We start from the raw sequence: 12,367 nt of genomic DNA, 5'->3' as shown, positions 1-12,367 counted from the left end.
TACCTAATAAAGTGCTCACTGAGTGTATATATTTTTTAATTAAGCAAAAGTGGTTGGTTGTTTCCCGGTCTCCCCTACGGTTTCAGTTTAAATTTCAGATAAGGGGACAAGAAAGCATGCATGGATACACGATGAGGCTACGTATAGCAGGCTGCAATGATGTGGTAAACTTTGAACTCAAAAGTAACAAAAAAATACCAGCCTTGAATCCTGGCTTAGGCAAAGACAATTAAACACGCAGTTTTGGTACCGAATTTTCCTTCGTTAAAGTCGGCTGTTTCCTACACATTTCAATATATTCACGTAGGCAACTAAAAACGAAAAGGGAAAAGGCATGTATTCAAGTGTTTAAATGTGTTTTTAATAAAATGCAGTTCATTCCAAGGGAGTAAACGAAAGCCTTTTAACGGAACAAACAGGAGTCTGAGGTAGAACTAAAATATTCCATTCCGTGTTTTACCAATGCCGAGCGCTGTGCCTCGGTGCCTTGCTAATGTGCGGTGTGTATATAGTTCTCCCAAAGATTTCTGCTTTCCTCTGGTAGATGGTAGGCTAATACAGTATCTCCGTGTGCACGAGAGAAGTTGACTGGGCATATCACAGGGCGCCGCTTCCAAAGCCGGATTTACGTGGTTAAACTTGGACTCAACGCGTGTGTATTCCGAGGAAACGTCAGAGTGGTGGTGTTGGTTGCAAAGTAAAGTACGATTTCTCATTGATAAAGATTTTTTAAATCTGCAGTGGAAAAAGTGGAAACTACGGTGCACTGTATTGTCCACGGATTGTTCAACCGCCTGGGTCGCTTAGCGGGGATTCGCTGCCGAACAAATACGGATTAATCTCATCAACGTACGATGTTGAGAATACAAGCCTTGTTTTGCACTTTCTCAGTGCTGGCTCTTACAGTTGGAGCTGATCTAAAAGCACGAAGCTGCAGTGAGGTCAGACAAGCCTACAACGCTAAAGGCTTCAGTCTCGTTAATGTCCCTCACCAGGAAATCTCAGGTAGGTTAAGGATGTACGATCTGAATGCTTTCAACCCATCGTTTTCCACTGGCACATTATATTTACCGGTACCTTAATTTATAACCAAAATGCTATATTGTATAAAGATGCCTGTTAATAAAGTAACGGTCTCCTGTAATAAAAAATGGTAGTAGTGACCGGTTTGTTTAATTGAATTACATACATAATGGAATTAAATCCTCAAGTGAACTTCATAACGTCTCCACAGTATTTGCAGGATGCCACCCAATCAAGTGTTCTATGCATCCGGCCAGACGGGTTAAATTAATTTGTAATTTCTTAATTCCTTTTGATAATGTAAACCTGTAAATTTGACAACGATAAACAACACATACTAGTTGATTAGCTTCACGTGCCTATTCTTTTTTGGATCCCCATAATTAGGTCCAACTTTCAGTTATACTTTTCCTATGTGACAGTAACTTTGGACAGCTTTGTTTTCTTTAATGATACCGAACGTCTTTCACGAAGTTGATGTCAGGCAATGTTTGAGTTTAATCCAAATTGCTTTATGGATTAGGCTATAAACTACAGTATGGGTTGTTCCATCACTGCAACTGTTGCACTGTCAAGTTTAAGTGAAAATCAGTTGCAGAACTATTGCAGCAGTAAGGGGAATGGGTGGTAGGAAGGCCTAATTTAGGGAAATTATAGGCTGTTACAGGGAACAAGAAATCCAGTTGGTCCAATGATAATATACCACTAAGTAATGCTGTGTCCCTTACACTTTTGAGAGAGCAAGGGAGAAGGGAATACATTCATCGGTTCGCAGGTCTTTCAATGAGATAGAATCATGAGCAAATTAGAATCAATTATTAGGATTGGGCATCTCTCTTAGAACTAAGCTGCAGCTTGACCAAACCTTCTGGGATCAATAACAATATAAATTATATTTCTGTGATAAAATAAACCTTTACTGTATATGTATTGATGACACTATTTAAGCCATAATAAAATGCCTACAGTAGGCTATATGGTTCTTTAAAGGTTTGAATAACAAGAACTGAACGATTAAAGCTCTGTTACATAGTACCGTCAGCTCGTCAAAAAGTATGTTTTTATGAGCAATTGAATTCTCATACTTTGTATGACTAATGCTGCAATTTTACGTAATTGGTTGTGTTTACCGGGTCCGTTTGTTGTAGAGTGCTACGCATGCAAGTGCTTTAGAGTCGTTGGAAGTGATTGCTGTGAAGTAATGGCAATCATAGCTCGTTCAGACCTTCGATAAAGTAATTAAGAATGTGATTGAATTAAAATATACATAGCCAGCTATGAGTTTTAGGAATTAAATGGTGCATCTTTTCATACCTAAAATGACATGCTCAGACTATATATGTTTTTTTTCCCACTTTGTGAGCACTCCAACACAGATTTTGCTGCACGTGTTCAATATTGTATCAAACTTTGCGCAAGGAACCTTATCAAATGTCCAGCAGGGGGCTCTCTATCTACAGTTGGATTGACTGCTGTTTACCATTGAATTCGCATCAAAGCATCTTATTTGATATGTTGCATGTCGGGTTTTTTTATCAGACTCTGAAAACATTCTGGAGCTGTGCAATGTTGCCTATATTTGCATTGCAAGTGAAAAGTAATGTAAACAGATGTGCCAAATAATGCTAATGTTGCAGATTAGAGTTAGAGATGGGGAAAGTTATAACTGTTTTTCTCAGTCTGGTGCGCAACATACAGTATGTCTACTGTTAAAGGCAAGTAGCAGCATATTTCCCTGGCAGTGAGTGTCGTACTTGATATTTTCAGTTTGCTGGTTTGATTCTCCCTTAGCTCTTACTTACTTTTACGACATTACTATGTTTTCAGGCTATGATGTAGATTAATTAATATAGCATTTTAATGATGTGTTTAGCAAAGAGTATTAAAAGATATTTTGAAAATTAGTTCAGTTTGTTAAACAGAGTGTTCTAAATCTCCTCTGGCAGACAGCCATCTTGATCCTATATTGTTAGTGTGGAGAGGGACTGTTCAAACAAGGACAGAGAGCCTGTTCATTTGCTTCAGATAATAGTGAATCATTTACAATCCAGTGCAAGGTTCTTATTTTTCATTTAAAAGGGCAGACCCTTTTTAAATTTGTCTTTTTTTAATTTATTTTTTTTAGTATCTAAAGAAATCGTTTGCTTTCTTTAGTTAGCAACATAATATGGATATACAGGACTTTGTATTACAGAAAGCTGCTATAGAAAAGAAATGCCAGCAAAGTGAGTCAAGGGAAGATTTATCTCAGAGTGAGAATTGGAGAAGCAGCATAGCTGCTAGGCCGCATTATTTCAGGTTTGTGTAGAACCAGTGAGGAATGACAGGCCAGGTCGGGGATGATACTATACTAATATCTTCCGTAATTAATTTCATAGTCCATTAATCCACAATGGGGCTTTATGTTAAGCAGTACCTGTTGTTTCAGATAGAATGTTTCAAATCAGCGAGCCAGTGAGTGAGCTAGCAAGCTAACCTTATATTTAACTTGCCAGCTACCCCATACACTGTCCATACACTTATCTGTCATCAACACATGACCCCTGAAATGATTCCGGGTGAAAACCTTTGTTTTTCTTTTGTCACATTACCGAAACAAAACATCAGCCTGGAAAGACAGACGTGTTGTGCAGACTTATGCAATCAAGACATTTTTCACTAAGTAATTAATTGTACTATATGTTTTCAGCTTTAAAGCGTGGAGTAGGTTGTGCAGGTGATTCATAAATGCCCTAATTTGTTTTAATGTCAGGCTGTAAGGCACCAAAGGTGAAACTTTCGAAAACTTTCTGACTGCAAAAGTTTGCAGTGTGGCTCAATAAAGAGCTTTGGAATACACTGCACATTTGAGTTATGTGTAAATGGTTGGCATTCATATAGCACCTTTATCCAAAGCGCTGTACAATTGATGCTTCTCATTCACCCATTCCTACACACACTCATGCACGCACCAATGGCGATTGGCTGCCATGCAAGGCACCAACCAGCTCATCAGGAGGGGGTTAGGTGTCTTGCTCAGGGACAATTTGTCACAGCCCGGGCGGGGGATCGAACCGGCAACCCTCTGACTGCCAGACGACTGCTCTTACTGCCTGAGCCACGTCACCCCCTTGTACTATGTGTCCTATAGTAGGTACTTTCCTGCTGATAAAAGGGCATGTCTTGTGCGTCAGACACTGTATTAAGGGACCCTTTTCGGCTCTTGTCTCAGCTACTCACAGAGATTATAATTTTGTCCATTTTCTGTACAAAAATTTGATGTAAGCTTTCATTGTTCATGTGAAAGTGCACCATATTTTGCCTACTTATTGTTCCTTCAGGGAGATAACGTGCTTTTTTTCTGGATACGACAACTGTGCATCTACTATGGGCCAATATCTGCAGTGATCTTAAAGCTGCATGTGCAATAGCAACCAGTGTCCCTCCTTTGAGTTTGCTCAAATTTCAAACTTGCCTGTTCTTGCCAGAAACCTGTGTCTCGTCGTGAGCTTGCAGAAGTGCTATCCATTACTTGCTTTCTGATTCAAGGATATTCATTTAACTTGAACTTCTGTTGCAGCAGGGGTAGCTTTTGTAGCTTACTGCCGTTGGGCCTGCTTTGTTGGAAGCATGGCATAATTCAAGCACGCACAAGCATCTCATCGATTGTATTGCTTTATAAGCAGTTCATTATAATTTTTCCTGTTTGAGCACCTGCTCCTCTAAAGTTCTTTCCACCGGCTTGAGTGGTGGCACACTTTATTGATATATGAAAGTGATTTGCTCTTAACTTGGTGTACCATGGGCAATCTGACCAGAAAGCTAATGAATTATCATGAATGCATTTTATGACACAGGTTGTTGACAATAGGCATTTTAATCAGTTTTTCTACATTTTAATCATGAATGAGAGATGCTGTGTACCACTCACTATCGCACATGGTCACATTTAACAAGTGAGTTCACATGCCATGTTTACCCATGTTTGGGGCGGCCTGTAGCGTAGTGGTTAAGGTAAATGACTGGGACACGCAAGGTCGGTGGTTCTAATCCCAGTGTAGCCACATTAAGATCTGCACAGCCGTTAGGGCCCTTGTGCAAGGCCCTTAACCCTGCATTGCTCCAGGAGAGGATTGTCTCCTGCTTAGTCTAATCAACTGTATGTTGCTCTGGATAAGAGCGTCTGCCAAATGGCAATAATGTAATGTAATGAACTCAAGATAATGATGGGAGTCACATATAATGAATTCGTATAGTCTGATCACCACCTGTCAGTCACTGTTTCTTCTTCCCAGAGCAGGACCGCATTTTACTAAATGAGGCATGCTACATTGATAGTGCTGGCGTTGTGACCCTGTGAATGTGGTGTGCATATCTTGTTCATTACTCACAAGGAAAGGTCAATAAAGCTGAAAGCAACACCAGAAAAGGAGGAATGTACTGTAAGTTATCTTTTATAGTAATTTGGCCAGCCATGCATTTACCATGCTTTCAGTACCCAAATCTCTTGTGAGGATATTTACATCAGTATGCCTTGGAAGTCTGACGTAACCCAGGGCAAAGCCATTGCCCATATACGTATTTCCGGATCACTGACAATTTCACTAAAAATGAATGGGCTTTTCACATAACCGTGTCTGTCACAATCTGTGATTTAAGATGCTGTTTAATATTTGGATGTTTTTATCTGGACTCATTTCTCTCTTTAGCGGCACTTGGTCCACTGTGTTCCGATGCCGCTATCCAACTGAAATCATTATTTTGATAGCCAAAATCTAACAGCACAGCACATGTTTTTATACGTCACAGCTAGTGTGTCATTTGTTACACGAACAAGTAATGGCCATCGGCAAGTCTAGAAAATGCTAACGAACCAAATATATTTCTGAAGAGATTTCTATATTGGGTGATTTGTGTAGGAATTACATCCCTTTTTGCAAATAGTCCTATCATTTTAGGGGACCAAATGTAATTGGACAAATGTTAATCAGACAGATTCTGATTAGTAAGGTGTATTCAATCGCTTCCTTATTGCAGGGATAAGAAAGCTTTTAGTATCTAGTCTTGATTCCAGGCTATTGTTTGAAATGAGAAATAAACTGAGACGGAGACATAGGGCAAATAATTGGCTTACCAAAAGAAATAAAACATCACCCCACAGCAAGGTAATGATTCCAAACATGCACTGGTGCTCTCTTTCTTCTTAATGATCAAAACTGTTCCAAAATGTTTATTTCGGTCAGGCTATTGTTTGGCCTATGTCTGTTTTTTTCCCAGCTGTCTTTGATTAGTCAGGTGTATTCACTCGCTTCCTTGGTGCTGGGATAAGAAAGCTTTCACTACGTTGTCTTGATTCTAGGCTATTGTTTGCCTTTGGAATCTGTTATTGGTGTTTGTCAACACCTGAGTAATCAGAGACAAGCCAACTGGCCACTTACCTTTGGTTCCCTAAAATGAAGGGGCTTGCATGCATTTTAGTCAACTCTCAATTTACAAAGGCAATGAAGGAGGGCAGTGACAAGTAAAATTGAGGTACTAAGGATAATGCAGATGACATCAATATTAGTATGTTTAAATCTTTTCATTTAACATATCATATTTTTCTTTTAATGGTCCTACTATGTTGAAAATAAAACCCATGTGGTTGTTGGGCCAATGATTTGTCTGGTCTTGGTTTGTGCAACTACGCATTTTTCTTCAGATTTAACTTTCAAATACATCTTGACATTGTACAGAAAATAGTGGTTTATTATTATCCCCTCTCCTGCTAAATGTTTGAACAGAGATAGCTTAAATGTAACATTTGTATCAGATGCCAGTGTTTATGTTTGTGTCATGTTTGTGTTGTATTGTTAAAATAACATTTGAAATTATACTATTCCAAAAGAGGTGTGATTATGCAGTGTTGTCTTCCCCTGATCCACCATTTTCACCTTAGCTCTGTTCATTTCCATGCAAATCACTGAACTGAAAATTAATACCCCTCTAAATTATAAGTCTTGTGGCCTGTGCCTGTGCCTGTTTCCTCAGAGGATTTCCCATAGCATCGTGGGAAATGCAGTGTTTATTCCAGTACTTGTACTGGTTTATCCCCTCACCGTGTCTCTTATGTTTTATGAAAGTTGGCACTTGGTTTCATGTTCATGTTGGGCACTTTGTGAAGTTGATCCAAAGAGTCAGTTTCTTCCATTTCATTTTTAATCATGTGCCTGTCTGACATGCTATTTTTAATAATCCATCATGGAATTATGCTTTCATTGATTTTCTTGTGCATGCCAGTTGCAAAGTTAATAATTTTGCCCTGCTTCTTCAAATCCTTTGTATAAACTGCATGTTCTCTAATATAAGATTTAGCTGAGAGTTGAATTGCTGTGCAACCCTGGCCTGCCTGTTTATCATATCCCAGTTGCTATTATCAAGCTTGACTTGCAACATTTTGTTTTTAAACTATGATAACAAAAACAGGACAAGTATCAACACTGGAGTGATGCTTCTTCCTGCAGATATTTTTGTTGAAACTAATGTATAAATATTAAGCTCTGATATTGGAGATAATCAGGTGTGCTACATTTATCTTGTTGGTATTTTATCTATTATCTATACTATATCCTGATAATGTGCAGCTGTGTGTTAACCAGCTGTAATCTAACCAGTATTTCCGTGAAATGAGTGAAAAATCCATGATGACGGCACACAGTTTGGACGGTTTGCATTGCCAAAACATTATTTTCAGTGGCCAGCACTATGAAGGGCCATGCACGTACACACACAAGCACAGATTTTATGTGTTGTGTGTTCAGAGATGCTGTTCAGCATACCATTGTTGTAATGCGGGGTCATTTGCGGTACTGTCACTGACATGTACCCACATCCACTTGCATGTCTTTAGTGCCTTTCATGTATAAGAGATTGTCATTGCTCCATGTTAATTATTGAGTGTATTACTTACAAAAAAAGAAAAAACAAGGTAATCTCTGAAATCATGCTAGCATTTCAGGGTTTACAGTCAGGTGCAAAACCTAGCCTGCTGGTAGCTCTTCAGAAAACAATGTGAGAAAATTAAACATCTATTTATTAACTTTTTTAGGAGTTTGCCTTTCATTGTTGAGTTATGCAAAACTATCTATAAATCATGGAGTAGTTACAATGTGTAATTGCATTTTTAAACACTCAGGCTAACCTGTGTCTTAAGTTAGCTGGTGCCCCAGGATAACTTGATGAAAAAAACACATTAAGTTGCAGCTATAAATTATTAGCAGTATCAGCACAACCAAGCCAGGTACCACACTTCACATTCCTAAATTGACTGTGATATCTTTCGTGGTCTTCCCTTTTTCCCTGGTCCCCACCATTTCTATCATTTCATGTTGGTCCTGTGCTGTGTAGGTTCTCATAACAAATATTCTGTCATTTAATTCTGCCACTGACATACGCTGTGTTGATCTGGCTTACCTGAAATCCCTGTTCAGCTTACTGACACCATCAGTTGGATTCTCTGATTGAACCCATACCTGTGATACACCAGTGATTAGAGAGCTGCAGTGTGAAGTATTTTGAGGTAACATGATGGCAGTTGCTCTTATGTGTGTTTGCAGTGTTTTTTTAAACATGACGTATTGAAATATGTTTGAAATATGTATAATGAGGAGCATGAAAACGAGCAAGAGAGAGAGAGCAAGCCAGAAAGTGAGAGAGAGTGTTGTCAAGTAAGCAAATGCGGGCCTGAGTCAGCCAGGCCAGACTAAATGTCAGCACTGGTGTCAGTGTTATTGACAGGAGTGCTGCTTTCAGTCTGGGCCTGAAGGTCCCAGGCTTGGCTCGGGTAGCAAAGGGAGACTGGGGCCAGGCCTGCACTCTTAACATGCTCAGGAATAGATAGTCAGCATCTACTGTAAAGGGGACTGAAACTGCCACCATACGGAAACACAAGCCTGGAAGGTCTCCTAAACGCAGTGGACTGTAGCATAGCTTAAAGACCTCAGATTCATGGTCCACAAAATTAATTTGTACTGAGGATAGTACAGACAGCTTTAAGAGTAACTAGCATTCCAGAATCTGGCTAAAAGCGGTTTATAGATGAATAACCTGCAAAGATGTACTGCTTAGGAATCCACATTAGTCTTTGAAATGGTTGTTGCTAGTCTTGAATGAGCATAGAATTCACTGTTTCTTTTAAAAGGAGAATAATGACTGAGCAATTTAAATCGTGCCAATGAGGTCCAACGGGTATTCTTTTTGCAGACAATTTCGTTAGAACTTTCTGCCATGGCATACTTATTAGAAACAAAGGCTTTACTTGGAATTTTCTGAGACCCAAGCTAACAATTGAAGAAGTACTTGTATTAATATCAAACAAACAGAAATGAAAAGACATAATGAAAGACAACAATAAAGAACAAACAGAAAATCACCCCAGCATGATACTTTATATGTTTAACTTATTTATCATGTCAACCAGAGATAGAACAGTAGCTCGCTCATAATATCAGATGTCGTTCATGTACAGAGATTGTTTGAGTCAAGCCTGCAGTTGAGAACATACACTCAGAAGTTGCATTGCATTTCAGGGATGGAAAGATCGCTCTTGCTAGTCTTCACAAATCAGGGCCTTTTTTTGCTGTTAAAATACTGATTCTGAGCAAAGTTTGTACTGTACGTTTGCACATTTCGCTGCCCAGCCCTAGGACCAAGGTTCCCTTCCATCCTAGCTCTGGCAGGGCCAAGTGGTCGAGGAAGCTCTATGTGAGGTCGTAAGAATTTACTCTTTGCTTGAGTCCCACCTGCATCCTGGAGCAAGGGGTGGTCAGGCTCAGATTTCAGTGTGAGGCAGACTGCGATGGGGGCATCCTGCAGGCGCCCACACGATGACGCATTGGTGGTTTCATCAGAGTCTGGATGTTAGAGACCATAGCAAGCAAAGGCTGGGCTGTCTAATGCCTGGAAATGTGCCCACAGGGCTGCAAGATCAGATGTGCTGCTTGGGCTGCCAAGTTTCTTCCAGCAATATCATATCTTACACAGAATATTTATAGCTGAGCTCAGTGTGGTTGCATAGTGTGACATCTCTGTGCTAGTCTGCCTAGTTCCTAGCCATGGCAAAGAATGCCGAGGGATTGCAAGGCCCCAGGCAACCCCCAGCCCCTGCAGCAAATCCTAATCTGTGAAGGGAAAGAACAGTCATTCTGGGACATTTCAAATGACAAGCCCAGCCCCGTGATCCAAAAGGCATCCGCCATATTGACAAGCTCCAGAGACATCCATTTTATAGTGGTCTCTGAAATCATTCATGGATGGCTAGTCACAGTTCTAGGAAATAAAATGTACTGATTTGCACAGAGAGGCAAGCATTAGTATACCCAAAAATTTCATGCGTGACTCCAGGGAAAGGACAGTCCTCAGTGTTAAATGGTCCCAAAGAGATTTACACAGGAGCCATTGCCCATATAGCCACCATTATCTCCCTGCTAAGCTCTCCCACCAAAGTCAAATTGCAGCACAACGGGGCCTCGCAACAGGTGATCCCTCGCCATGAGAGAATAATGACAGAACAGTGTTTCCTAGCATGGTGGTAACATGCTGAGCCAAATTGCAGGAAATTTAAATTCCGCAGCTGAAATCTGTCAAAGAATTAACTTTGCTGACTGTGGTTTTTGTTTGTTTTCATCCTCTCGTGATTAGAGGGAATATGCATGTAATCAATGGCGTCTCGGTAACAAGATCCCTTTGGTTTCATCAGAAAGTATCTTAACATATGTATGGTTAATGTAGCTTTACTCCAAAGAGTACTTAATACACATGTATCTCCTCTGCGAAAGGTATTTGATCACTTATTTTAAACTCAGGGAAAGGGGAGAAAAAAAACATAATTTGTTTTTCGCTGGATCTGTGTTACAATCATAGGCATGGAAACCGTAAGTTAGCTCCAATGATTTTTCAACATTATTAATGGGGTGGCCTGTAGCGTAGTGGTTAAGGTAAATGACTGGGACCCACATGGTCGGTGGTTCGATCCCCGGTGTAGCCACAATAAGATCCGGACAGCCGTTGGGCCCTTGAGCCGTTGGGCCCTTAACCCTGCATTACTCCAGGGGAGTATTGTCTCCTGCTTAGTCTAATCAACTGTATGTCACTCTGGATAAGAGTGTCTGCCAAATGCTATTAATGTAATTGTTGTAAATGTTTTTAAAAATGGTGGATGTACTTATCTGTAATCTTTTGTAAAAGGGGGGAAAGACTAGGATATTCACTGGAAATCAATTTTGTTTTAAACATCACAAGTGTAAATTATTGCAACCATGTCATTCAAAAACTTAAAGAAACTGCCATAATCCACTGGAGAGACACTAAAGAGTTGACAGTTTTATGGTTTCAGCGCGGTTCTGTGGCATGTCTTGAGAGGCTTCTATCTCCACTATAAGATGGATAGTAACAGATGGTTCACAATGGCGCCAGTAGCAGTGAACTTCCTTGCTACACTGTCACCAAAGGTTAGCAAAGAAACCGCATAACATATCAAGTGTACAATAAAGGTGTGCGTTTCAGTGTGTTTCTGAAGGCATTCTGAGGGATTTACCACTGTATTCTTCACATAAAACCTTAAATTAAAAAACAATAAAAATAATCACAGTTTTGGGAAATCAGGGATATCTCATGGCACTGTTTAAATTGTATGTATGCATGCATGTCACAGTTATTTAGTATTTTGTAGGGAATGAATATCAAATATTCAAACTTGAGAGCTACTAAAATTTGCCTTTCAGAACACCATTCACAATTTCATATGTGGTGGCAAACTATAACAAAGAAAATTTTGTATAGCTGTCATATTATATTACTTATGTACTTCGCTTATCTTATACAGTAGTAAGACTATTCCTGACTTATTTTAGTTGTGTGAGGTAACAGTTTATTTCGGCTTTTACAGTGTGAACTCTCTGTGTTGCCATGCAGAGTACACCTCTGATTCTTCAGGCCGCTTGCCTCTTGTTCAGGCATACAGCGCTTGGCACTGACACCATATTTACTGTGTGTCTAAATATTATTTTTTAACTATGTAAGCAATCTAAAAGGTCTTGGGGGTTATGTGACGTATGCAAACATGAGGACATTCCATTTTGTTGCAGTTTGTCTCTTGGATATAGCAAGTCTTCATGTCTTCTGGGAACAATAGAGAAAGTGGGCCTAACACAGGGTGTGCTGGTTTTTGTATTAACCTTAATATCAGCAACCAATTCAGACCCAAGAACCAGGTGAGTTAACTGTGTTATTAACTGCTTTAACCCCTTAAGTCTCACTGGCTGAGCCGGTGTTGGGTTTTTTTTTCATTCATTCGTGCATTTTTTCTGTCACTAAGGTAACAAGATAT

General features: G+C 39.7%; 1 protein-coding gene across 2 annotated transcripts in view; it reads left to right on the top strand.

Annotated features, from left to right (window-relative positions):
• The first annotated feature begins 553 nt into the window (after positions 1-553).
• Positions 554-12,367, top strand: part of gpc6a (glypican 6a) — a 247,837-nt gene continuing 236,023 nt past the window's right edge. For both annotated transcript variants that reach the window (XM_061236287.1, XM_061236286.1), the window contains exon 1: positions 554-1,005. In XM_061236287.1, coding sequence (XP_061092271.1) covers positions 855-1,005 — 151 coding nt within the window. In that variant the 5' untranslated portion in view covers positions 554-854. The remainder of the gene's footprint in view (positions 1,006-12,367) is intronic.

The sequence above is a fragment of the Conger conger genome, chromosome 3, assembly GCF_963514075.1.
Source record: "Conger conger chromosome 3, fConCon1.1, whole genome shotgun sequence".
Classification (NCBI taxonomy): Eukaryota; Metazoa; Chordata; class Actinopteri; order Anguilliformes; family Congridae; genus Conger; species Conger conger.
Note: the sequence above shows the minus strand (reverse complement) of the source record. Positions and strands in the feature narration are given on the sequence as shown.